This window comes from Brachyhypopomus gauderio, chromosome 17 (genome assembly GCF_052324685.1).
Source record: "Brachyhypopomus gauderio isolate BG-103 chromosome 17, BGAUD_0.2, whole genome shotgun sequence".
NCBI lineage: Eukaryota > Metazoa > Chordata > Actinopteri > Gymnotiformes > Hypopomidae > Brachyhypopomus > Brachyhypopomus gauderio.
Genome location: NC_135227.1, coordinates 9,225,283 through 9,249,634, shown reverse-complemented (window position 1 = coordinate 9,249,634; position 24,352 = coordinate 9,225,283). Strand labels below are relative to the sequence as shown.

The window sequence follows — 24,352 nt, the reverse complement described above, 5'->3', positions numbered from 1 at the left end:
TGGCTTACCTATGTCTGATGTCACACTCTCCGCTGGCTCTGATTGGTTGGTTGGGTCCGGGGGAGGGAACATCCCACTGATCACCCTAGCCATGAGTTGCTGCTCAACCCTAAATGAGAAACCCAAACCACTTCCACTCACAAAACCTGTAAACCATCCCTTTGCTAAAATGTCAGCTATAAGAAAAAAAGACATACCAAACACCAGAATCTGAAGGAGTTTCGGTCATACTTAACATATGTGAAACTGAATCTCGGTTATGCATGTACAATCATTTACAGCTTCTTCATTTGCAGTGGAGAGGAGCTCTTTAAATCGTGCTTCCTGTACCGAAGGTTGATTGTGTGAGCAGGGGGGAGTCCCTCACCAGTCCACAAGCCTGTCCTCCAGCGTGAGTGTGTTCTGGGTGGTGCCGAGGCCTTGTTCAGGGTGCAGGGTGGGCGGGGCCGGCTGCAGGGGGAAGGCGGGGCCGTGGTACAGGGCTGCTGGGGCAGAGGGCAGCCCGTTCAGCTCTATAGGGCTGCCGAGACACTCCGTCTCCAACTCCGGCTCCTGCATTAAATAACAAAACACCCAAACCACCGGAGTTGAAAGGAAGCTTCTGGATACAGAACAGCACTCAACTTCCACATGACGATCTAGACGTGCCTCCTCTCTGCATGCCAAGCGTCCACATCCCAAATTCATTAGCGATGACATGCACGGTTAGTCCGATGAGTGTTAACTTGCTAGACAGAGTGTGATTTGGAAGTGCTGGATATTGCCGTAGCGGAGCGGAGCAGGGACTAGTGGGAGGTGTGTGTGTGTGGCGTTCATGCTGGCGCAGACCCGTGGGGCCTCCCATCACCCGGGCCCACCAGGCTGCAGTGTGTGCAGATTCCTCTGGCCCGGCGTCAGGCAGCCTCAGGGACGCAAGCATGCACCAAGCAGCCACGTCTAATGGCCAGGCTCCAGACAAAGACACCGGGGTAGTTGGGGGGGAGGGAGAGAGAGAGAGAGAGAGAGAGAGAGAGGAGAAAACAAAAACTCTGTGTTTTTGGCAAGTCATTCAGTCTGTTTGAAGTTTATGGCTCCATTAAAGAAAAAAAACTGCCCGTGAGGGGACTTAGAGGAATGACATTTTAGCACTGGGCACCTGGCCCTGCTGTGGGGAGGAGGCTGCTTTAATGGGCTCTGGCCCGGAGTGGCTGTGCCCTTCAGTTGCTAGCTGGTAGAGCAAGTGAGACTGAGAGGGAGAAACAGGGCCAGCCCTGACTGGAATGTTTAAAAAGCTAAATTACAGGCAATCACACACATAGCAGTTCGATTCTTTTATAGTCTTGCACAGATGGGAAAATGTTTACATTGCTGGAGCAATATGTCTGACCTTAATTGCTATGGAAACAAAAGAGGCAGTACTGACACAGATGCAACCTGAACTTCTTAGCTGCAACCCAAATGCTAACAACAAGCTGTAAAGATACTCAGAGAGCACCGAGTACCGAGAGAACGAATGATGACAAAACAGATGCAGATACAATGTTCCCTAGTAAAACTGTAAATTTCAGTCATGTGTAAAGCAAGTGTAAATCATGGTTTAGCATTTTGTAGGTGCAAATCTAAAATGTGCCTTTTGTTTTAAATCGGAAGAAAATAAAATCTACTTAACACATTAAACATCCACTGAGATCCATCAGCACACAACAAATAAATGAAGTAGTAGTAGTGCTGAGGTCCAGCCGGCTCCACACCCCTGTGTCAGGACGAAGACTAGCGCTGATGTTCTCAGGGTGCAGTTTGCTCATAACACCAAAAGGGGGCAATGTGGAACAGCTCATCTCCTCTGAAGTGTAACCACCACTCTCTCCCCCCCAAACCTCTTTTATTTTCATTAGCTGCACTCTTTTCTCCATGTCCAATAGCTGTGAAGTCCTGGGAGAGCCGGAGACGTGCCCTCCTTGGCTCCTGCGCTCTAATGACGGCCGGGGCTGCTTCTGGGCTCACGGGTGGCTCGTCTGGCCCAGCCACACGCCGGACGCCACCGCACGGCCAATATGGTGAGCAGCTTGCCGCACATGTTAGCGCTGAAGGCAGGAGGGGGGCTTCACGTCTGTGTGAGAGTGGCCGACCGCCGTGGGACAGGAATTCCTGAACAGCCAACACTGGGGCGGCATTTCAACAGAAAAAGAGGGTGGGGGAGAATGTGTGTGTGTGTGTGTGTGTGTGTGTGTGTGTGTGTGTGTGCGCGCAATCTATATGCTCTTCCAATACTGTCTGTCGGAATCGACATTCACCTCAGAGGGCTTTTTTTCCTGGGGTTTGGGTTGGGTAATGAAGGTGGTGTTTCGGTTCAGCCTTTCGGCTCAGCAGACCTGGCTGCTTATTGCTCAGTGTGCGGTCAATCAGCCGTGTATTTTGCAGTTGTGTCAGTTTGAAGCGCTTTTCTCGGGGAGGGGCGGAGCCAGGCGGAGCAGGTGCCCAGGGCCCCGCCCTCGCAGCTGGCGAGAGAGTGACCTTCTCACGGGGCGCTAGGGAGTTAGAACAGAAACTTGCTTCGGCTGCGTTTACCTGACTGACATCTGCGACGCCCAAGAACCTGGAGCCAGGGAAGCCGTCCTCCTGCTGGTGCTCCTGCTGGTCCTCCTGCTGGGCCTTGTCGGGGCAGGTACGGGCTCTCGCTCCTGCCTGGGGGCCCACGTGTGAAGAGAGGAGGGGCAGCAAAGCATCGGTGAACCGCCACGTCATTACCGGCATACAGGATTACATGCTCATAATGGGTCTGAATGATTTAAAGGTCCTGATGACAGGCAGGAGGGGGGGGGGGGGGGGGGGGGGCGTGGCGCCATGCACGCTCACACAGGGCTGGGGGAGACGCAATTATCACACACCACTGTCCACTCCTGCCACCCCCCGCGGCACCGCCTTACCACGCTCTTACCCATAATCCTCGTCACTCTGATTTAGCGCCCAGCACAATTACTGTCCCCTCAGCCTAACTAGGTACACACACACACATTCACATTCATAACCACACACACAAACACAGACACACACACACACACATGCTCTCTGGCTGTAAAGGTCATGACCTGGTGCTGCTGTTGATCTGTGTGTGTGAAAGCGTGGGGGGGGGCGGAGGGTGGGATGGGGTGCACAAACATTGTGTCTGTCTATGCGTTGCTATGGTAACACAGGGCAGCAGGAATCATGCGTGCGCTGTGCACAAGACAGAGCTGTAGCAAAACAGACAGACAGGCAGAAAGAGAAAGACAAATAGAGAGACAGACACCCTGTACAGTGTGGAGTACTGTAGCTGCTAACGTGCAGCTGTGTATGCTAGAACACAGCGCAGACACAAAGAAGTGCCGTGGGAAGAGGAGACTGCTCAGTGTGTGTGTGTGTGTGTGTGTGTGTGTGTGTGTGTGTGTGTGTGTGTGTGTGTGTGTGTGTGCTCTTACACGGGAACTATGTGTATGTGTCTTTCTGTCTCCCTCTCTGTATGTGTGCAGGAGTAGGGTGTGTGTGTGTGTGTGTGTGTGTGTGTGTGTGTGTGTCCTGTGAAAACAGAATGTACTGTAGAGCAGAGGCAGCCTGCAGCAGTGGACCACGGAGTTACAACTTTCACTACCATTCCCCGTTCTCACACACACACACACACACACACACACACCAACATTAACTACACTTCCTCCCACACAACACACTCTCACACACATGCACATACGTACACATTTCACACTCAGACACACATGACCTACCAACACATGCCCTCTCAACGGAGGAAAATTAGCTTGTTCTAAGCACATGTATATGTTTGTGTTTTTGCTCTCTATTTCACACACACACACACACAAAACACCAATGTGAACATGCACATGGACTGTATCTCTTCATGAATCAAACAGCAATCCAACGCATGTGTGAGAAGTGGGACTGCTGGGAGTGTAGTGATCAACCGCACCCGTCTGTGTAGAGCACACAGCTCTGGGCTCCCACACAAGCCTGCAGGAACAGCATACCTGGTGTGTGTGTGTGTGTGTTGTCCTGGCCTGCCTAACGAGGTGTGGTAATATTCAATTCCTTTATGTGGGCACGGGAGGCTTTGGCCTGAGAGCCTGCGTCAGAATCAAAGCTTCTGCAACTGGGAGATTGGGTTTGTGTGTGTGTGTGTGTGTGTGTGTGTGTGTGTGTGTGTGTGTGTGTGTGTGCGCACGCATTGTGCGCTCGACTGCTGATAAAGCCAAGAACTACCCAGCTGATGAGTCACAGATACGCACGTAGCTTGATGCAGAGAGAGAGAGGGGGAGAGAGAGAGAGAGGGGGAGAGAGAGAGAGAGAGAGAGAGAGAGAGAGAGAGAGAGAGAGAGACAGTCAGTGAAAGCGTGAGCGTGTGAGAAACAGACAGAGGAAACAGATACAGGAGAGACTGTGACAAACAGAGAGACACTGAGAGGAATAGAGAGAAAGTGGGAGAAAGAGATAAACAGAGACAAACAAAGAGAGACAGGAGTAAGTGAGCCGGGGGCTGGGGGGGGCAGGAGTATGACAGCAGTTGAGATGTCCAGGAAGTACCCAGGATGTATCTGTGCCTGGTCAGGGCTGGTGCAGGAATCACACTGCCCATAGTTACGGTACCAAACACACACACAAAACTTTCACAGGCATGCAAATACACACACCCACACACACTTTCACAAGCATGCAACTACACACAGTCCCCTCAGAGCAGGTTCCTCAGAGCCCCTCAGCAGCAATTGCTCCTCAGAGGTGCGCAGAGGTCTCCATCCTCCCTCTAACTCCCAGAAAGCCCACATCCCCCTGCCAAGCCGCATGTGTTGCCTAGCAACAGGATGTGAACTGCAGAGGCTGAGATAGCAGGAGCAGGAGTGGAGGATGACGGCCCACTGCCCCGAAACACGGTTCACAGCACCCATACACACACACACACGATACACACACACACACACGATACACACACACACACACACACACGACACACACACACACACACACACACACACACACACACCAGATACACACACACCAGATACACACACAAACACAAGGCCCGACAGATCAATGAAAACTTGTTTTTTACAGAAAGACCCTAGCTGGACTATAGCTGGCACTAGGCCAAAACCAAAATCCACCTCCAAATACTGCCACATACAGACACACTTGGTCACGTATGCACATGTACACACATGTATATGCAAACACAGACACACATGTACGTGCTAACACACACACATTCACACACAGACACACTCACAGATGCACATGTACATGCTAACACACACATTCACTCACAGACGCACATGTAAACGATAACACAGACATTCACACACAGACGCACATGTACACGCTAACACAGACACATTCACACACAAACACACTCACAGACGCACATGTACACGCTAACACAGACACATTCACACACAGACAAACTCAGACGCACATGTACATGCTAACACAGACACATTCACACAGACACACTCAGACGCACATGTACACGCTAACACAGACACATTCACACACACACAGACACACTCACAGACGCACATGTACACGCTAACACAGACACATTCACACACACACACACACAGTCACAGACGCACATGTACACGCTAACACACACATTCACACACAGACACACTCACAGACGCACATGTACACGCTAACACAGACACATTTACACAGACACACTCACAGACGCACATGTACAAGCTAACACACACATTCAGACACAGACACACATGTACACGCTAACAGAGACACATTCACACACAGACACACTCACAGACGCACATGTACGTGCTAACACACACACATTCACACACACAGACGCACATGTACATGCTAACACAGACAGTGACACAGAAACTGTGGCTTCTGTGTGAGAAGCAGCAGTAACATCAGCACCTTGGTTGCCAAGGGCAGCAGTAATGATGATGCCATTGTTGCTAGGGAAAGGCCAAAAACGAATGGGTGAATGCAAATGCAGCAACATTTGCATCTGTGTTGCTAGTGGCAGCGGTAATGTTAGCACCTGTGTTGCTAAAGGCAGCAGTATCTTTACCGCCTGTGTTGCTAAGGGCATCAACAACATTAGCGACTGTGCTGCTAGGGGCAGCAGTAACATTAGAGCCTGTGTTGCTAGGGGCAGCAGTAACATTAGAGCCTGTGTTGCTAGGGGCAGCAGTAACATTAGAGCCTGTGTTGCTAGGGGCAGCAGTAACATTAGAGCCTGTGTTGCTAGGGGAAGAAGGGTTGTGATACAAGCAAGCATGAGAGTCCCAAAGCATGTCTCCAGTCTTCTACTGCATTTACGCACATACACACAGCTCTCAACACACACACATAACCACATACACACAGCTCTCAACACACACACATAACCACATACACACAGCTCTCAACACACACACATAACCACATACACACAGCTCTCAACACACACAAACACACACACAACCACATACACACAGCTCTCAACACACACACACACACATACAGCTCTCAACACATACACACAGCTCTCAACACACACACATAACCACATACACACAGCTCTCAACACACACACACACAGCTCTCAACACACACACAGCTCTCAACACACACACACACACACACACGCACACACCAGTGTGCACACACGCAGAACACACAAACATAGACATACTCACACTCCCAACCCCAACCCCCCCTCAAACACACACACAAACACACACTCTTGTAATCTAGACTCTGCACTAACACACACTAGAGCTGGTAAAAAGTGTGGGTGGTCAGGCATGAATGTGGAGCAGGTTACTCTACTACAGCTGAATGGTAGCTGGCGCGTGTAAAGAGGAGGAGAGTGGAGGTGTGTGTGTGCGCTGGGGTTCACTGGGGCTCCTACCTGGATGGGTGGAGCAGGGAGAACAGGAGGAGATGGAGCAGAACCTGCAACCTTTACACCATCAATGTTCACGCTAGGCTGAACCTGCACACAGAGGGAAGAAAAGAGGGAGAGAAGGAGACAGACAGACAGAGAGAGAGAGAAAGAGGTAGAGAATTAGAGAGAGAGACGTAGAAAATTGGAAAGAGGGAGAGAGAGGGAGGGAGGGAGGGAGAGAGAGAGAGAGAGAGAGAGAGAGAGAGAGAGAGAATACACATGCATGAGAGACAGTGAGAGAGTCACACACGTTAGCCACACTGCAGTGAGACCAGCACACTCCCAGCAGTGGACAGATTAAATGAGCAGTGGGGATGTGTAATGTCGTGTAAATATATCTGTGTTGAGCACAAGTGCCTGCGACGTGTTCACTCTGGCAGGTGGGGACATGTTAGCGCATTTGAACCGTCTTTGGTGCAACAGAGACATTGCTGTTGGTTCCGTTGCCAAGGCAACAGGGCTCCAGAGCTCTTACCTGTATTTGGAGTTGTGGGGCGGGTCTCTTGGGTTCGGAGCGCACTTCCAGAAGGACCGTGTTGGGCTTATCAATGGGAGGGGCCGGTTTGGGGGCGGGGCCAGGGGCACGATGGACTGAGGTGGTCACAACAGCAGGCTTGTCACTGAGGATGACCCGTGAGGGTACAGGGACCTGGCCATCCACTCTGGGCTGACCTACAGGAACACACACAGGACAAAATGTGCCTTATGCTTACACACACACGGCACACCCACACAAAGACAGTCAGCCGGATAGACAGCGAGCCAGCTGGGACCCACGGACTCGAGAAAGACAAGAGGGTGCTTTGCTAATGACAAAAAATGACCAGCTTCTGTGCCTGCAGTGTGGCCTTGTGGGCCATTGTTCCGGAACCTTCCGCAGGGCGTGTGACCAGACTCCTGATGCACCTGACAGCGTGACCCTGCTTCTGTGAAAAAGCCCAGCAGCCCTGCTCCTCCTCCCCTCTGAGCCAGAGAAAATGCTGCTCACACACACACACACACACACACTCGCTCGCGCAAGTACACACATACACACACCCCCACGCACACCCACACACACCCACATGCTTTCACATCACCAACATATTAAAGACAGAATACCCCTCACAGCAGCTGCAACAAATAGCACAGCTAGCTATTACTTTAGCCAAGAGAGGTCATAAAGGACAAACAGTACACACACACACACACACGGTCACACCCACTCTCCAAACACACACACACACACACACACACATCTGCCAGGCTGGGAGGCTGGCCCAGCTGCATGACTGGCATGTTGTTTTGGAAGGAGACCGGGAGACAAAGGGTTCAGCCAGAGTGCGTTAGCGGATCTCGCCGTACGCCTGGCCCCGCCCCTCTTGCCGTGGAGGCAGGTTAGTGGCCACGCGCTCGCCCCAACGCAGATGGCCCCGCCACGTTAACGGCCAACGAGGAGCCTCGCATTTACATAAATCTGCTGCTGGCAGAGTGGCGTGTTATTGGGGCCCTCTGCTCAGAGGCGAGGCGAACACAGAGGAGTTTTATGATTTCCATAATTTGGCTGAAGGGCGTCCAAACAGTGGCTCAGGAGCAAGAGACTCTGACTCATCTGGAGCACAAAAATATCTGATGGAAAACATGTGGGCTGAGTTGTGTAACTGCTGGGGGGGTGGGGGGGGGGGGTGCTGTTAAAAGCAACGAGAGCTCATTAGCATTCCATCTGAGGAGCAGGACGAAGCGGAACGCGATTCGCTTACGGATGCGGCAGCGATGGCCGATGAAAGAGGAAGAGATAGAGGGAGGAGGAGATAGAGGGAGGAGGAGATAGAGGGAGGAGGAGACAGAGGGAGGTCACCACGGGGTAGTGAAGCCAAGATGGTGAACGACACAACCGCAACGCGTGTGGGGAAGGCAGGGCGAGGAGGAACCCGCCACAGCTCTACTAACACGAGACGCGGGCCGCACGGTCGATGGGTCTAGTCAGACGAGAACGCCAGCTGAGCCCAGCGCCGACGCCGGCAGCAGAGGGCAGAGGGAACCAATCACGGGCCATGTGGCACAGGGAAGTGCTTAGCAGTTCTTAGGCAGGAGTGCTTGGCAGCGCTGATTCGACATGGGCCGCGCAGTGAGACAGGTGCTAGTGAGACGGTGTGTCTCATGCAGCGAGACTGGTGTGTGGCATTTGCCCAGTCTGGTTTCACCAGTAAGTGACAGATGTGGTACTTTACACTGGGAAATGGCCAGGAACGTGTAATACGACGCCCCGACACGACAGGAACATCGTAGTGCTCTGGAGAGAGCTGCGTGACTGCTATATTCAGAAATGTTTGTGAAATATAAAATATTAAATTAGTGTACAGCTGTGATTAAAAACACACATCATTCTATCTCTATAGCTTAAATGACAATCACATCTTCAAATTCAGAATTCTAAATGACAAACAGTGCCGGTTCGTCCTCCAGGCAGAGCTGTTATCACCGAGCGCGGAGGCGACTGGAATGCTTCCCCGATTCGCCATGCGTAACTTCATAAGGAGATTTGAGGGGAGACGCCCTCCATGCCTCTGGAACTCAGGGCAGTCTGCGGATGTGCCTGTCTGAACAGCTGCTACAGATGAAAGACTCTGTGTACTTCCCGGGGGGCCTCTGCCAATCCCACTGTCCTCTCCGGGGAGTCATGGAGCAGGAAAATAGGGCGGCTCTAAGCTCCAGTGGGGGGGGGCAGGGAAGGCCAGCTCCCCCCACAGCCACACTGCACGGCACTGCAGCACATGCTGGGAAATTATTAACGAGTCTGGAACTTTCCACCGGGGTTTGTCTCCGACACACACACACACATGCACACGCGCGCACACACACACCACATGGAGTGTAGCAGGCTTACGACTCTGAACCCTCCCGCCCCGATACGGTGCCCGTGGTCTGTGCAGACTGTTAGAAACTCTCTTCCTGTGAGCAACGATGTCCGACAGCTCAAACACGCCAACGCAAACGACGTCACGTTTGTCTGCAATATAACGTGTGTGTATGTGTGTGTGTGTGTGTATATAAATGACGCAGAAGCTTGGAGAGGTAGATTGTCAGGTAGAACTTACGTTTGATCCCTCTGCTCTTACACAGAACATCACGCTCTAAGGAGTCAGTGATCAACAAAGCCCTTGTTGTTCTGTACACGCCTCATTCGAGTACGTCTCCTGCAATAAAGGACACACGTCTGCTGGACAGATGAAGGGCTGCTGTAAGTGAGGGAGACTTCGCTTCCCCTGCGAGCAGCGCAGGAAGCCGCCCGTCTCCCAGGCCCATGACAGCCACCGCATTGCAGATGTGATTAGAGGAGCGTGAGCCTGGAGCACAGATCAGCTTAGCCGGCAGGCAAACGTGCACAAAATGGCCTCCTGCTGTCCCAGCAGCACTGATCTACGCTCTGCCCACTGACTCCATTTCTGATACCATTCTGATACCCCGCCTGGTTAGGGGCTCAGCGATGCCCCCTAGCTGCAGGAGCTGATGAGGGGTACAGAGGAGATGAAGAGGCTTGTTCTAAAATCCCATTAAACTACTTCTTCAGACGGAAACGGCGATTATTAATGGCTTCGGTTTGGTTAGAACCAAACCAGGGTACTATTTTAATGCCAGAGCTCACAGTCCTTGAAAATGATGGAAAAAAATATCATTATCAAAATGTTTTCAGTCGGCTATTTGCAGTTGTGTGAAAACTGTAAAAAACTAAATAATAATAATTATAAAAAATGCATGTAGCCAGTGTGGCTAATCAGTGTCCATCGGCGTGTGAACAGTAGCAGGTCAGGTGGCAGACGGGCTGGGGTTTGGACACGGGGGGCCCGGCGGATGACACATCAACTCCTGCACTGAGGTGATTAGAGGAGCCCTATGGAGGGAGGTGGCGTTCACACTCCACCGTGATTAAGAGCCGAACTCACACAGCTAAAACGCCCGTGTGATAGCAGCAGCTGAGAGGACGACGTCGGCCAGACGAGGAGCCGTGTGGCGCCGGCTGAGGGGCAGGAGGCAGGGACGCGCCTGCATCTCCCACAAGGTCATGACCCCACCGCACACTGCACTAGACGCTAACGTCTCGTCATTAAGACACAGATGGGCACGTCAAGGCCCGGTTTTTGAAAACGCACAATAATTGCTATGACCACCATTGGTCCAAACATTTGACCCTGCCCACCACCTCGATGTCCGACCTTCGACCCCCACCGTTTTACAGGTCTAAACCGAACGACCTTGACAGGGAGTTAATGAGGTCTGGGCCAATTACAGGCTGAAGTGGATGAGTCTTCTGTGAGTTGGCTGAAGTTATGGACAGAGAATCAGGGACAGCGTTCTTCTCGTGTGTACCGCACTAGCGCCGAGCCGGAGCTGGTGAGGGATTTCTGGGAGGGGGAGGAGCTTACCCAGGGGGATGGCCATGGGGATGAGGAAGCCCCGCAGCGGGGAGCCTGGGGCCAGCTGCTCCTGGGCTGGGCTGCTGGGGCTGAAGAGATACTGGGGTTCGGAGGGCGTGGGCCGCAGGAGGGAGGACACCGTGCCAACCCCCGACATGCTGGTCTGGGTCTTGGAGGACTTCATCTTCACACCTGAGGCAAGGATTGAGGAGGGAGGAGAGAGTGCGAGAGACAACGGGATGGGTGTAAAAAAATAAAAGACACTTCTAAACACTCAAACGCCATGTCACAAATTCACAATATCTGTTTATGTTCATTTGACAACCTAATTTTGCTGGCAGAATCAGGCGCATGGGACCAATCAGAGTATCAAAGCTTCACGCAGGCAGAACCATTTGGTTCCAGAACCGGTGGCTCAGGGCATCCTGTACACCAGACTGTACGCTTGAGACTGTACAGGCACAGCCCTGTGTATCACAGCTTTACCTTTCACACTCTCGATCAGCTTGGGACGCTGAGCTCTGGTTCTCGGCGTGGGGGAACTGAAACGCAGGTAGGGGCCTTTCTTCAGGGTGCGGCGATGGCCGTCGTACAGCGCTCGCCCGTACACCTTCGCTAGGTACGCCTCGTCATCGTCACACTTCGCCGGCGTGGCCTGGGGGCGGGTGGAAAGCGCACACGCTCAGCCGCACAAAGTCATCACCCCGTTAACATCTGCTGAAGCCCATTAAATGGAGCTGCTCAGGGGGACGTAACCAGGAAGGCAGGCGGAGAGCACGACTGTTTACCCAAACCCACCGCGCACCTAAAGCAGCCTCGCCTCAAACCCTTAGTGTCAACATCCACACTGCTCTCCACTTTCCATTGTTACGGAGACGCTTGTTTTGACTGGCTGCTAAGGCTCCTGACAGCTGGATTTGTCTGCCGATAGGATAGAAGGGCGGGGAGTGGGGGGGGGGGGGGGGGGGGGACAGGGCGCCTTACAAGGTAAGAGCTGAGTGAGCCGTAGTCGCAGCCGCTGTTGCTAGGCTCACCGTGTTTTACACCGTCAACAGGAAACGTGTGCAGCCATTAGCGTGGAGCAGGTCCCGGCCAAACACAGATAAGAACTCCCGCCTCCCGCCCTGCACTTACTGCACACGCGTGTGGGAGGCGGAGTGTGTGCCCAGGACGTCTCATCCAGCTACAGCGAGACAGAGCGAGGCCGGAGCACCCGTGTTCGCGTCCAGATGGGCGGACGCGTGCCTGGCCCCTGGGTCGCTGTCTCCACGTGTCAAAACCCAGAGAGGACGAGCAGGTGCTCCACGCCCGCGGGCCGCAGATGAATACCACGGCGGAGGAAAACCGCGGTGACCCCCGGCACAGCAGTCACGCGCTATTTACATACCGTCTTATACCATTAACATGGCAACCAATGTATTATTGACAGACTGTGCTGAATACATTATGACATAGCGCCTGGGCAATATGTTCCATCAGGCTCTAATTTGTGTTTGTTCCAAACGAGCACCACCACGACTAATTAACTGCACTCCTTCGTTAGAGAGGAAGAGGTCACGGGTGGAATGGGGTGATGATGCGTCAGGTCGGGCGCGGAGGTCACACTCACCGTCTGCGTGCACCGTTCCGCCCCGCACCTCACAGGGGAGGCGCCTCGCTGGACGGGAGGGTGCCTGCTCGTGGCGGGCTCCCTCTCCGAGGGCCGTCTCCTAACGGCGGCTCCCTTCCCTTCTGGCCCCGCCCTGCCGGGCCTGGCCCCGCCCTTGCTAGTCCCGGCCCCGCCCCCGCGGCCCTGAACCCGGGGAGCCGGGCGCTCTGCTGGCGCACGGACTCTCTCTACAGCAGAGCCCAGCTGCTCCAACTCCTCCTGCAATTCAAAACATGCACAATATTTTATATTTTATCATTTATATAATTTATAATTAATATAATTTATATTTAATAACTTGTTTTATCAAAGATTTAAACTTTCATCATGAAAATCACTAATTATATGCTGTGCATGAATACTGGATGGTATTATCAAAGACACGGTGGGTGTGTGTATGTACTGAACAATGGACAGTAGTACTGGTAGTAATGGAGTCCTGTATGACGTAAGTTTCACCTCGATCTCCTTGCTCAGTGTGCTAATCCAGGCATCAACAGTCTTCTTCACTCTCAGCTCCTCACCGGCATCCCTGCAGGATGGAGCACAGGCCATCAGCCTTCAGCAGCTGCACACACACACACACACCCACACCCACATCGCCACAGCACGCACGCCCAGGCAGGAGGGGTACTGGGCAGGCCGGCTGCTGGCCCAGTGCTAAGCTAGGTGCTAAGTTACTCTGGTGTGGAGTTGATCGGGTGCTGGGCTGATCGGGTGCTGGGCTGATCGGGTGCTGGGCTGATCGGGTGCTGGGCTGTCATGCTTTTGTCTTTCTCTGCTTTCGTGCTTTTTTTTTTTGCCATAAAACGGTGTGGGAAAAAACTGTGTTTCCTTTAGGCAGGAAGGAAGCGCAAACACACTGCAGACAGCTCGGGATCCTTCATGCATTCAGTTCACGAGTGTGCGAGATGACACTACTGCATTAATCACAATGAGGAGTGATATCTGCGGGCAGAGCTAATCTAAATGTGCCATATATCTTTCCGAGACCCCCAGGATGCACTAGCACTTCTTTACAGCACACATTATGCTAATGCCCTGCTGTCTGCTGGCCTGTTAGCCTGCTCCTGCCTCACTTATTGCAGTGAATAAATCATGGAGACGGGTGGAGGGGGAGAGAGAGTGACACACTCCATCCGAACGCCTCTCTCCCACTCACTGAGCGCGGAGGAGACCACGTCTGCGCTCGGCCGCCACGCACGGCTCCGTTTCCTCTTTTTCACTCTCGTTCAAGCTCTCGGTTTCTCTCGTTCCTTTTTGTCGCTGCGTGGGCTTCAGGGAAAGAGCTCTTAGCACAGGAGGGCTGGAAGTAGAAGTACTGTGTGTATGTGTGTGTGTGTGTGTGTGTGTGTGTGTGTGTGTGTGTGTGTGGGAGAGTTGGGACTGTGCCTTGGCGGAGACTCACACACACAAATGTGTGCATGCGCATGCACCCACACGCACACTCAAACTCACATGCGCGCACGCACGCACACACACACACACACACACACACACACACACACACACACACACACACACACACACACACACACACACACACACACACACACACACACACACACACACACACACACACACACACACACACACAGAGGATTCACAGTGGTAGAAAGGCCTACCACTGAAGTTCAGATGCCAGGAGAACAGGGCTGTTTCTGGGCAGAGCAGACAGAGTCTGGCTCCGAGCCAGGTAGGAGGAACAAACAGCTGGCTATGGAGCACAGGAGAGCACAGAGCCTCTCTCATCCACCACCAACCTCCAGAAATACTATCCCCTCAAGACACCCCCCAATCCCCACACACACACACACACAGAAACGTGTGGACAGACACGCGCACACACACACCCCTACATACATCTGCAACATCAACACCCCCTCACACACTACCATGTACTTGTGCATGTGCACAAGTATTCCCTAAAAGCGTTTTTGACCATCAAAAGTCTCGTGTTCACAGTGCAGCATTTCTCCAGCTCGTCAAGTGTCTGCAGCGTGATGGGTTTGCCTAATCAGATGATGCTTGAAGACACTCGTGATTCCAAATGGAGCACAATTGATCTGAGTGCTCAAAATGACCTTCAATTAACCCCCGCAGGCCGTCCGCCATTTACACACCACCGTGCCTCAGCTCGAACCCGTTTGAAGCTTTTATTCTGCTGAATATTCGAGCTGCCTGGATTGAGAAGGGAGAAATAAGAGGTGGAAAATGAGCTATAAAGACCATTCAGCGCAACAATGCGTTCACATTCCCTTCACAAAAAGGAAAACATAATGACTGCAAAAGGGGAGCAGAGCAAAATGATCCAGTGAAACAGCATTCTAAAGCACCCCCCACACCCAAACACCACCTTCCTCCCCCCCCACACCCAAACACCACCTTCCTCCCCCCCACACCCAAACACCACCTTCCTCCCCCCCACACCCAAACACCACCTTCCTCCCCCCACACCCAAACGCCACCTTCCTCCCCCCACACCCAAACGCCACCTTCCTCCCCCACACCCAAACGCCACCTTCCTCCCCCCACACCCAAACGCCACCTTCCTCCCCCCACACCCAAACGCCACCTTCCTCCCCCCACACCCAAACGCCACCTTCCTCCCCCCACACCCAAACGCCACCTTCCTCCCCCCACACCCAAACGCCACCTTCCTCCCCCCACACCCAAACGCCACCTTCCTCCCCCCCACACCCAAACACCACCTTCCTCCCCCCCACACCCAAACACCACCTTCCTCCCCCCCACACCCAAACACCACCTTCCTCCCCCCACACCCAAACACCACCTTCCTCCCCCCCACACCCAAACACCACCTTCCTCCCCCCCACACCCAAACACCACCTTCCTCCCCCCCACACCCAAACACCACCTTCCTCCCCCCCACACCCAAACACCACCTTCCTCCCCCCCACACCCAAACACCACCTTCCTCCCCCCCACACCCAAACACCACCTTCCTCCCCCCCACACCCAAACACCACCTTCCTCCCCCACACCCAAGCACCACCTCCCCCCCACACCCAAACACCACCTCCCCCCCACACCCAAACACCACCTTCCTCCCCCCACACCCAAACACCACCTTCCTCCCCCCACACCCAAACACCACCTTCCTCCCCCCACACCCAAACACCACCTTCCTCCCCCCACACCCAAACACCACCTTCCTCCCCCCACACCCAAACACCACCTCCCCCCCCACACCCAAACACCACCTTCCCCCCACACCCAAACACCACCTTCCTCCCCCCACACCCAAACACCACCTTCCTCCCCCCCACACCCAAACACCACCTTCCTCCCCCCACACCCAAACACCACCTTCCTCCCCCCCACACCCAAACACCACCTTCCTCCCCCCACACCCAAACACCACCTTCCTCCCCCCCCACACCCAAACACCACCTTCCTCCCCCCCACACCCAAACACCACCTTCCTCCCCCCCCACACCCAAACACCACCTTCCTCCCCCCCCACACCCAAACACCACCTTCCTCCCCCCCCACACCCAAACACCACCTTCCTCCCCCCCACACCCAAACACCACCTTCCCCCCACACCCAAACACCACCTTCCTCCCCCCACACACCCAAACACCACCTTCCTCCCCCCACACACCCAAACACCACCTTCCTCCCCCCACACACCCAAACACCACCTTCCTCCTCCCACACACCCAAACACCACCTTCCTCCCCCCCACACCCAAACACCACCTTCCTCCCCCCCACACCCAAACACCACCTTCCTCCCCACACCCAAACACCACCTTCCTCCCCCCACACCCAAACACCACCTTCCCCCCCACACCCAAACACCACCTTCCTCCCCCCACACCTAAACACCACCTTCCTCCCCCCACACCCAAACACACCCTTCCTCCCCCCACACCCAAACACCACCTTCCTCCCCACATCCAAATAACAACCCCACACCACCCCCCACACACCCAAACACCACTTTCCTGTCCACACCACCCCCCACCACCCATAGCAGAACCCCCCCAAAAAAGGCATCTTTGTAATTCACTGTCGGTTCACGATATCACGTAACAGTTAAGGGAGACTTGAATAACACCCCTGTACTCAGTGGAATGGAGTACACAGATCAAGGCAAATTCAGTCTCTCTACGAACCACAATTATTACTGATGAACGCAACTCATTGATTTGCCCCTTCTCGTCATTATTCCCTGTCTGACAAACGATAAAGCCTAGCTTGTTAATCTCAGTAGATGCAGTCAGCTGTATGTGGATCAGGAGGACTGAGCCATGACGTCAGTGTGGTTCAGCATTTCAGTGGAATGACTGGTGAAGCGATAACGAGGGGTGATAAACTACTGGCAACATGAGAGACATGAACTGTGGGGTCACCAAACAGACCTGCTCTGGACTGGGACTGTAATAAAGACCAAGTGCTCTTAGGAGGAGTGGCACAAGCAACATATGCGTAATAGATTGACCAGTGTAGTTGGTAATATTTGGGTTGAATCAGGTGTCACCTTCACATGTCATGACATGTCATTAGACATGATCAGATGTGGGTACTTGATAACTGGTAGAGTGCAGTTGTGTCAGAAAGGCCAGGAAGTGCATCCCAGCAGCAGAGGAGTGGACAGGTTTCAACCACCTGCTGAATAATGCAACGCCCTCCATGGGAATTTCACTGGCTATAATTACAAACTGATTCAGAATGGGATAGGGCTCATTTTTACTCCAGAGAAAGGTAGTCTACAACTTTTTAGGCATGGTGCATAATGAAGAAGAGGTTGAAAACTTTCAGGTTTGCAAATGGCTCCATTAATAATTCAGTGAAATGGATGGCAGGGATAAAATTCAACTTCAGCCTCGTTTTGCAATGTCAGAAGCCCAAATGAATGAATCCATCATGGACAGGCACACAAGGATCGACAGAGCAACGCCACGTAACCCCCCCCCCCCCCCCCCCACGGCGCCGGAGCGCGGACGGTCACCGGGAAGAACCCGAGAGGTGAGGCGTGTAGAGGAAGAGCGCGGGGACAGAGAACGCCGCATCTGTTGCGACGACCTTTTGACGAAGGAAAAGATCAAAGCCATTACAGCAGACGGAGGCAGCCGCATCAATCAGCATGTTTGTGTTTTCAAGCTCCCACATTAGGAGCGGAGCTGATTGCATTTGCCATTTGGGAGACAATTACCAGCGGGGCTGACATTTCTAATGGAGGGTTTGGATTCTGGGCTGAGGAGCGTCAGACGGGAGGGAAACCGCTGAGCCACATCACCAGAACCACAGCATCAGAACCACAGCACCAGAACCACAGCACCAGACACACAGCACCAGACACACAGCACCAGACACACAGCACCAGAACCACAGCACCAGAACCACAGCACCAGCTGGCCATGGTGAGACTCAGTCTGGTTAAGTCAGTACATCTACTGTCATTCTGCTTCAAACTGTTCTCATTCACTGCTTCAGAAACCCGTGTTTGCTGTGATCTACACCATACACACTGACGGAGCTATCATCCAGAAGATACAGGGCTGCTTCCCTTACACACACACACACACACACACACACACACTCATTAGCATGGAACAGGAGTCTTCGGGCAGCCTTCTCCATTTCAGTTTTTTAAAGACTGCTTTAGTGCTCAGTTACCGTCACCCTCTCTTGGCCACCACAGACATCAGTGCCGCCCCTCTCCACCATTACCGCCACTTCTCTGAATGCCACATTCCTTCCTAAAAGTCACAAACAAATGAGACCTGTCTGGCACCCAAAGCATCAGGGTGTATCAGCGATACGTCTAGACAGGCACCCCCACACACAGGCACGCGCGGCCAAGGGTCAGACTGAATTATGATGCAGCAGAAATTGGCAGATCTTCTACATCTGATGAAATTTATATTCATGCTGCATTTTGAACGGAACTGACTCACACTGACTCACACTGACCTCTGAAGGTGTCCTGTGGTATCTGACCCCGAGACATTAGTAGTAGATCCTTTCGGTCCTGTTAGCTGGGCGGTGCGGCCGCCATGGGTTGGATGTGTTTTTCAGTACATTCTGCAAACACCTGAGAGGACTGAGGGAATCTGGACACAAAGGCAGCACCTTGTGATCTTTGACCAGGTCACTGTCTTTCTACCACCGTCCAGTTCTGGTGCTCATGTGCCCACTCTAAGCACTTCCACAGTGGACAGGGGTCAGCATGGCTGCTCTGACCCGTCTGTGGATGCACAGAACCATATGTAGCAAGCTGAGACTCACTGTGTGTTCTGAAACCGTGATATTCCAGCATTAACTTTTTCAGCTATTTCTGCTTCAGTAGCTGTTCTGTGGGATCGGACCAGATGGGTTAGTCTTCAATCCCTGTGCGTATCTGTAAGCCTTGGGCAGCCATGACCCCGTCACCGGGTCACAACCCTGTCACCGGGTCACCGGTTGCCCTTCCTTGGACCACGTTTGGTAGGTACCAAGTACTTCACCTGTAGGTGTGGAGATGTTCTGACCCAGTTCTAGCCTTCACACTCTGGCCCTTGTCAGAGTCGCTCAGATCCTGACACTTGCACATTCTTCCTGCTGTTCACTTACTGTGTAATATATTCCACAATTTCACAAGAGTTTATAATGAGATATTCAGTGTTATTCACTTCACCTGTCAGTGGTTTTAATGTTATGGCTGATCGGTGTAAATCGCAAACTTTCTCTGCCACTCAAATCTCTGGCGGGGATTCCCACTTGGCAGTAATGTGAAACTCAGCAGTGGCGATGGAAGCTGTTTTCAGTAAGCACCACTTCCAAACCAACGTCTGATGACCTTCTTGGTCCAACTTATACCAAATGATCAGTTTTCTGTGTTTAATACATGAATGCAGTGTGGGTGAGCCCATGGCATATATGGGGCCCAGTATTTCGCAGCTGAAGTCTGGGGCTGAATACATTAGCACTGGGCAGAGGTGCATAAAGCACTGGGCTGACAGCCGCCCATCATGGTGATGGTTCCGTTTGGCTTAGCCCTTTCCTGCCTGGAGTGTGCTCTGAGGCCAGCTGTCAATCAAGATCACACAGGGACTAGATGCCCAAGCACACAAGTTTCAGAGGCGGCTAAACTGCCAATCTCCTCGGCTATCCTCAAGAACATGGATGAACAGGACAAAACATTTTCCTTTTGGGTTGATATTCGATCATTGACATCACCAGTGCCGTGGGAAAAAAACTTAGTAAAGCTTAAGTATTCATCATTTCATATTGAAGTTACAGTCCACCATCATGCATCATACCTGTTAGCAGCCAGTGCCTCTAGTTGTGTATGGAGCACCTCTCATCGTTGGCTCTCAAAATGGCCTGCAGGTTCTCTTCCAGAACCTTCCGGCCTTGTCTGACTTGCCTCAGGACACACCCCTGCATCCTCAAACATGGAGGTGGGTGGGGGGCGGTATCTGGAGCATACTGGTCCGAGATGGAGGAACAACGCTGGGACGGACCACATCACCCAGCTCAGATGTCTAGGAAGGAGAAGGGGGGGGTGAAGCCCTGTGTGTTTCGCAGAATGGTGATTCAAGAGATAAGCAATTTGTAGCTTAAAGAAAAGAACATTGCAGTTTTTGTGAGTGAATGGCTTTTTGAAGCGTACATGACAAACAAACAATAGGCAACAAAAACAGCTGTGATAAGGACTGGCGACAGAGCCATCAGGGAACGCAGCTACATTTTGGCTCACAAATGAGAACAAGAAAAAAAAAATGACTGGCATATTTTTTATTAACAAACCTGTGTTTTCAGGGGTGTTGGGCAGTTACTGAAGAAAATGATCAAGAAGAACCAGCTTAAACATCAGAATAAAAGCAATCTAAGCCTCATGTCAGGACTGTGTTATCCCTGCAATTACCCCCAGTAGCAAACATGTCACGTTCCTTCTCGGTGAGCGTGTCCATGTATGGAGCCAAGGGACCTTGGCTGTCTCTCTCTCACACCCTCCCCCGGAATATAAATCTAGCGGCTCTCCGTAAATCCCTCACCGAGGCGATCGCACCTTCCTCACCCTTGACGGGGGACGCAGCACACCTTCATCCTCTCCAAACCCCTCAGCACACACACACACACTCAGCTCGGGGTTTCTGAGACCGTGCTGGACACGGCAGGAGCACTTTTAAAAGTCTCGTCCTTCCCCACGCCACATCAGGTCAGAGGCAGCGGATGCTTCGGGCGCTGCGTTAAATCCGACACTAAACAGTGTGTTTTTGTTCAAACGGGTAATACACCAATTTGCATGATACGGAGTGTGTGTAATTCACTGAAAAGCTACAAACGACACAATTGAAGCCTCTCAAGCCATGATGGCAATTATGAACCTTGGTGGGGGGGGAAATAAATAAATAAAAAACCTTAACAAAGGAGAGAGCTGCACAAGGTTGTGTTGCTGTGTTCGGAGAGGGGTTACACAGCGTGGAGGTGCTTTTCCACAGCCATTGTGCCTTAGCTTTTTCGGCCAGGTGGAAGAGAGAGATAACAGCACTGATTTATCTGAAAGGTCCGTGTGTAACAGAGCGGCTGGAACCTGCAGGCTACAAAAGGTGCCATTGTGTCTGCGGGTCTGCTGTGGACGGCGTGAACGGAGGAGAAGGCTCACACCGCAGGCACTGCAGAGGCTGAGGTTGCTATGGGAAACACACCATGGAGAAGGGGTGTGCGTGGGGGGAGGAGAGGGCAGGGTGGGGGGGGGGGGGGGGTTGCTCCTGCCGCTATGGATCGACGTTCTGCACAGGAAACGCATCAGCAGTCTGTGGGAGAGAGAGCGGAGCCGAAAGGAGGGAGCTGATCGTGGCTTTTACTAAGCATCGTAGAAATCCAGATTTGACTGAAACTGCGTAACATACGTGAAAGCACGGATATATTAAAACTGCACTATATTAAGACTAAAACAGATACAATCACACAGAGTACAGCAGACTAAGTAGCATCTGTCCGTCCGTCCGTGCTCCCGATTTCAACCCTCCCCCTTCATGGCTGCGTGCACTATGGGAGAGGGCCCTGCTTCTGCGGACGCATGTGTGGAGGACGTGAAGCTGTCATGAGCGGGAGCAGGCTCCTCGCTGTCCTCTGTGTGTGTGTGTGTGTGTGTGTGTGTGTGTGTGTGTGTGTGTGTGTGTGTGAGTGGCGTCCCATTAAAGCAGGCTCGCCGCGGCGGACTCCGGCTCAGGCTCCCTCGGCTCCGACAGACGGACTCGCACACGCGTTCCCGGGCCAAAGTGCATCCGAATCCCGCATCCCCAATTATATGCTAATGTGTCATTTGCCTTTGCTACATTATTCTTGGCTGATGGAATTTTTCAGCCGCAGCTGGTGCGTGCCTGGAAACCCAATGCCTAGGCGGGGGGGGGCGGGCGGGGGGGTATAGAGGGCGGAGGGGGGCGGGCGGGGGGTATAGAGGGCGGAGGGGGGCGGGGGTGGGGATAGAGGGTGGAGGGGGGCGGGCGGGGGGTATAGAGGGCGGAGGGGGGCGGGGGTGGGGATAGAGGGCGGAGGGGGGCGGGCGGGGGGGTATAGAGGGTGGAGGGGGGCGGGGGTGGGGATAGAGGGCGGAGGGGGGCAGGCGGGGGGGATAGAGGGTGGAGGGGGGCAGGCGGGGGGGATAGAGGGCGGAGGGGGGCAGGCGGGGGGGATAGAGGGCGGAGGGGGGCAGGCGGGGGGGGATAGAGGGTGGAGGGGGGCAGGCGGGGGGGTATAGAGGGTGGAGGGGGGCGGGGGTGGGGATAGAGGGTGGAGGGGGGCAGGCGGGGGGGGATAGAGGGTGGAGGGGGGGTGGGGGGGACTGTAATGGATGGAAACAGGCAGTGGCACATTTGGTGGAGGGGAGAAGTGCTGTAATTTATTAGCGAGGGAGGGAGAGAGGAAAGAAACAATTGGAAAATTGCTGTCTGGCCACCGAGACGCAAGGCCCAGGGGTCGGAGGCCCAGCTTGATTTGATCAGTGTCCTGCTCCAATTAGATTAGCACATCTTGGAGCACAGTGCTGGAAAGGCTAGCACTGCTGCAGGACACGGTCACCCTGCTGATCCACGCACGGACCTGGACGGACAGGGAGGCCGGCGTGCTAACAGGAAGGGCCTTTTAGCACAAGAAAAATGAACTGAAAAATGAAAAATGAACTGGTCTACAAAACGACGACGTTAGCAATGTCATTAATGCCTTTAGAATTTGAAGCAGCGGACTACGGCGGTAAACGTCATTTTCCTACAGAGACGACGTCACGCGTCGCAGTGCTGTGCTTACCCAGATCAGGTTCCTCGTCTCCTCCTCAAGTCTGAGGCCCTGTTGCACAGAAGAGCAGGAGCCCTCCCCAGCGCCGTGGCTCACAAGGGGCACGTCCCTGAGGAAACCCACCGTCTCCTGCCTTCCTGGAGGTTTGATCAAAGTGGAGACTGTCCGGCCCTGTCCAGCGGGAGAGACGGATGCTTTGGGTGGGTCTTCTCTGGAAGAAGAAAGATAAGGCTGAGTCATGGCTGTCCACGGCACGGCTGTGTGAGCCATGCCTCACGCAACGCTCTGGTACTCATCATAATTTAGGACTCTGGGCACAGAGATGAGACACAGTCACACTCTCTCAAGACCTGACTTGCAGAAGCTTTTTTTAAACCTCATACGCATGTGTCAAAAGCTAAAATATGAGTCCTGAGGGTCCACGCAGGACAGTTTAGCTATTCATTACCATGGATGAAACTGTGAGTCGACAGGGACCTGAGGAGTCTTCATATTCAATCAATTACACCTTAGAAAGCACTCAAGCAGGCAAAGAAAATCAATTGCAAAGGAGATGAAGTCAGAGTGTTGGGGGGAGGGGCTGAGTGGGTCTGCCATATGGACGTGAAGGTCAGCTAAAGGACAAGGGCCACAATCTAGCCATGAGGCTACAGAGGCCCCGCCCACAGGCGGAGCCGAGGGAGCGTTGCTAGGGCTGCCCTCTGCGTGCACTCTCCTGCACTTGTCTGAGCAGCTCTGTTTACGTTACGCCGCGCCTGAGCGAGGTTAGGCGTAAAACTGAAATCAGCTCATATTGGAGCTGAAATATGTATTTATCCTGGCATGGCAGTGCTCTGTAATGAGGGGGCTCGGGGGCCCTGGACGAGGGGCTTCGCCAGTGTCCAGCCAGGGGCCCGCGGCCCAAACTGTTTTCATAGTGTAAGGTTGCCTGTTCATCTAACATTACTGTGAAGTCCATGTCTCCAACACTGCTGTGCTTGTCTACCATACGGGCAATAAATCACACGGAGGCGCTTTTTCCGCTTGCCGAAATCACACGAAGCAATTCGAAACGATACAAAGACACTTTCTAGACAGACGGCTATTTCGCCTCTGACAGGAAAGAGACCATTTAGAAACAATTTCCAAATCTGTCACT

The 24,352-nt window shown here is 53.2% G+C and overlaps 1 protein-coding gene across 7 annotated transcripts in view; it reads right to left on the bottom strand.

Annotated features, from left to right (window-relative positions):
• LOC143481235 (protein TALPID3-like) overlaps positions 1-20,328 on the bottom strand; it is a 48,228-nt gene extending 27,900 nt beyond the window's left edge. For 6 of the 7 annotated variants that reach the window (XR_013121986.1, XM_076979183.1, XM_076979185.1 and 3 more), the window contains exons 1-10: positions 20,235-20,327; positions 13,421-13,493; positions 12,923-13,180; positions 11,800-11,968; positions 11,323-11,505; positions 7,395-7,591; positions 6,884-6,967; positions 2,548-2,664; positions 368-552; positions 9-109 (exon numbers count right to left, since the gene is read on the bottom strand). Coding sequence is in view for 6 of the 7 variants with exons in the window: in XM_076979183.1 (XP_076835298.1) it covers positions 9-109; positions 368-552; positions 2,548-2,664; positions 6,884-6,967; positions 7,395-7,591; positions 11,323-11,497 (859 nt within the window). In the remaining variant the exon portion in view is untranslated. Of the gene's footprint in view, positions 1-8; positions 110-367; positions 553-2,547; positions 2,665-6,883; positions 6,968-7,394; positions 7,592-11,322; positions 11,506-11,799; positions 11,969-12,922; positions 13,181-13,420; positions 13,494-20,234 lie in introns of all 7 variants that reach the window. The other variant, XM_076979188.1, reaches the window with a different exon arrangement.
• Between the last annotated feature and the right edge of the window lie 4,024 nt (positions 20,329-24,352).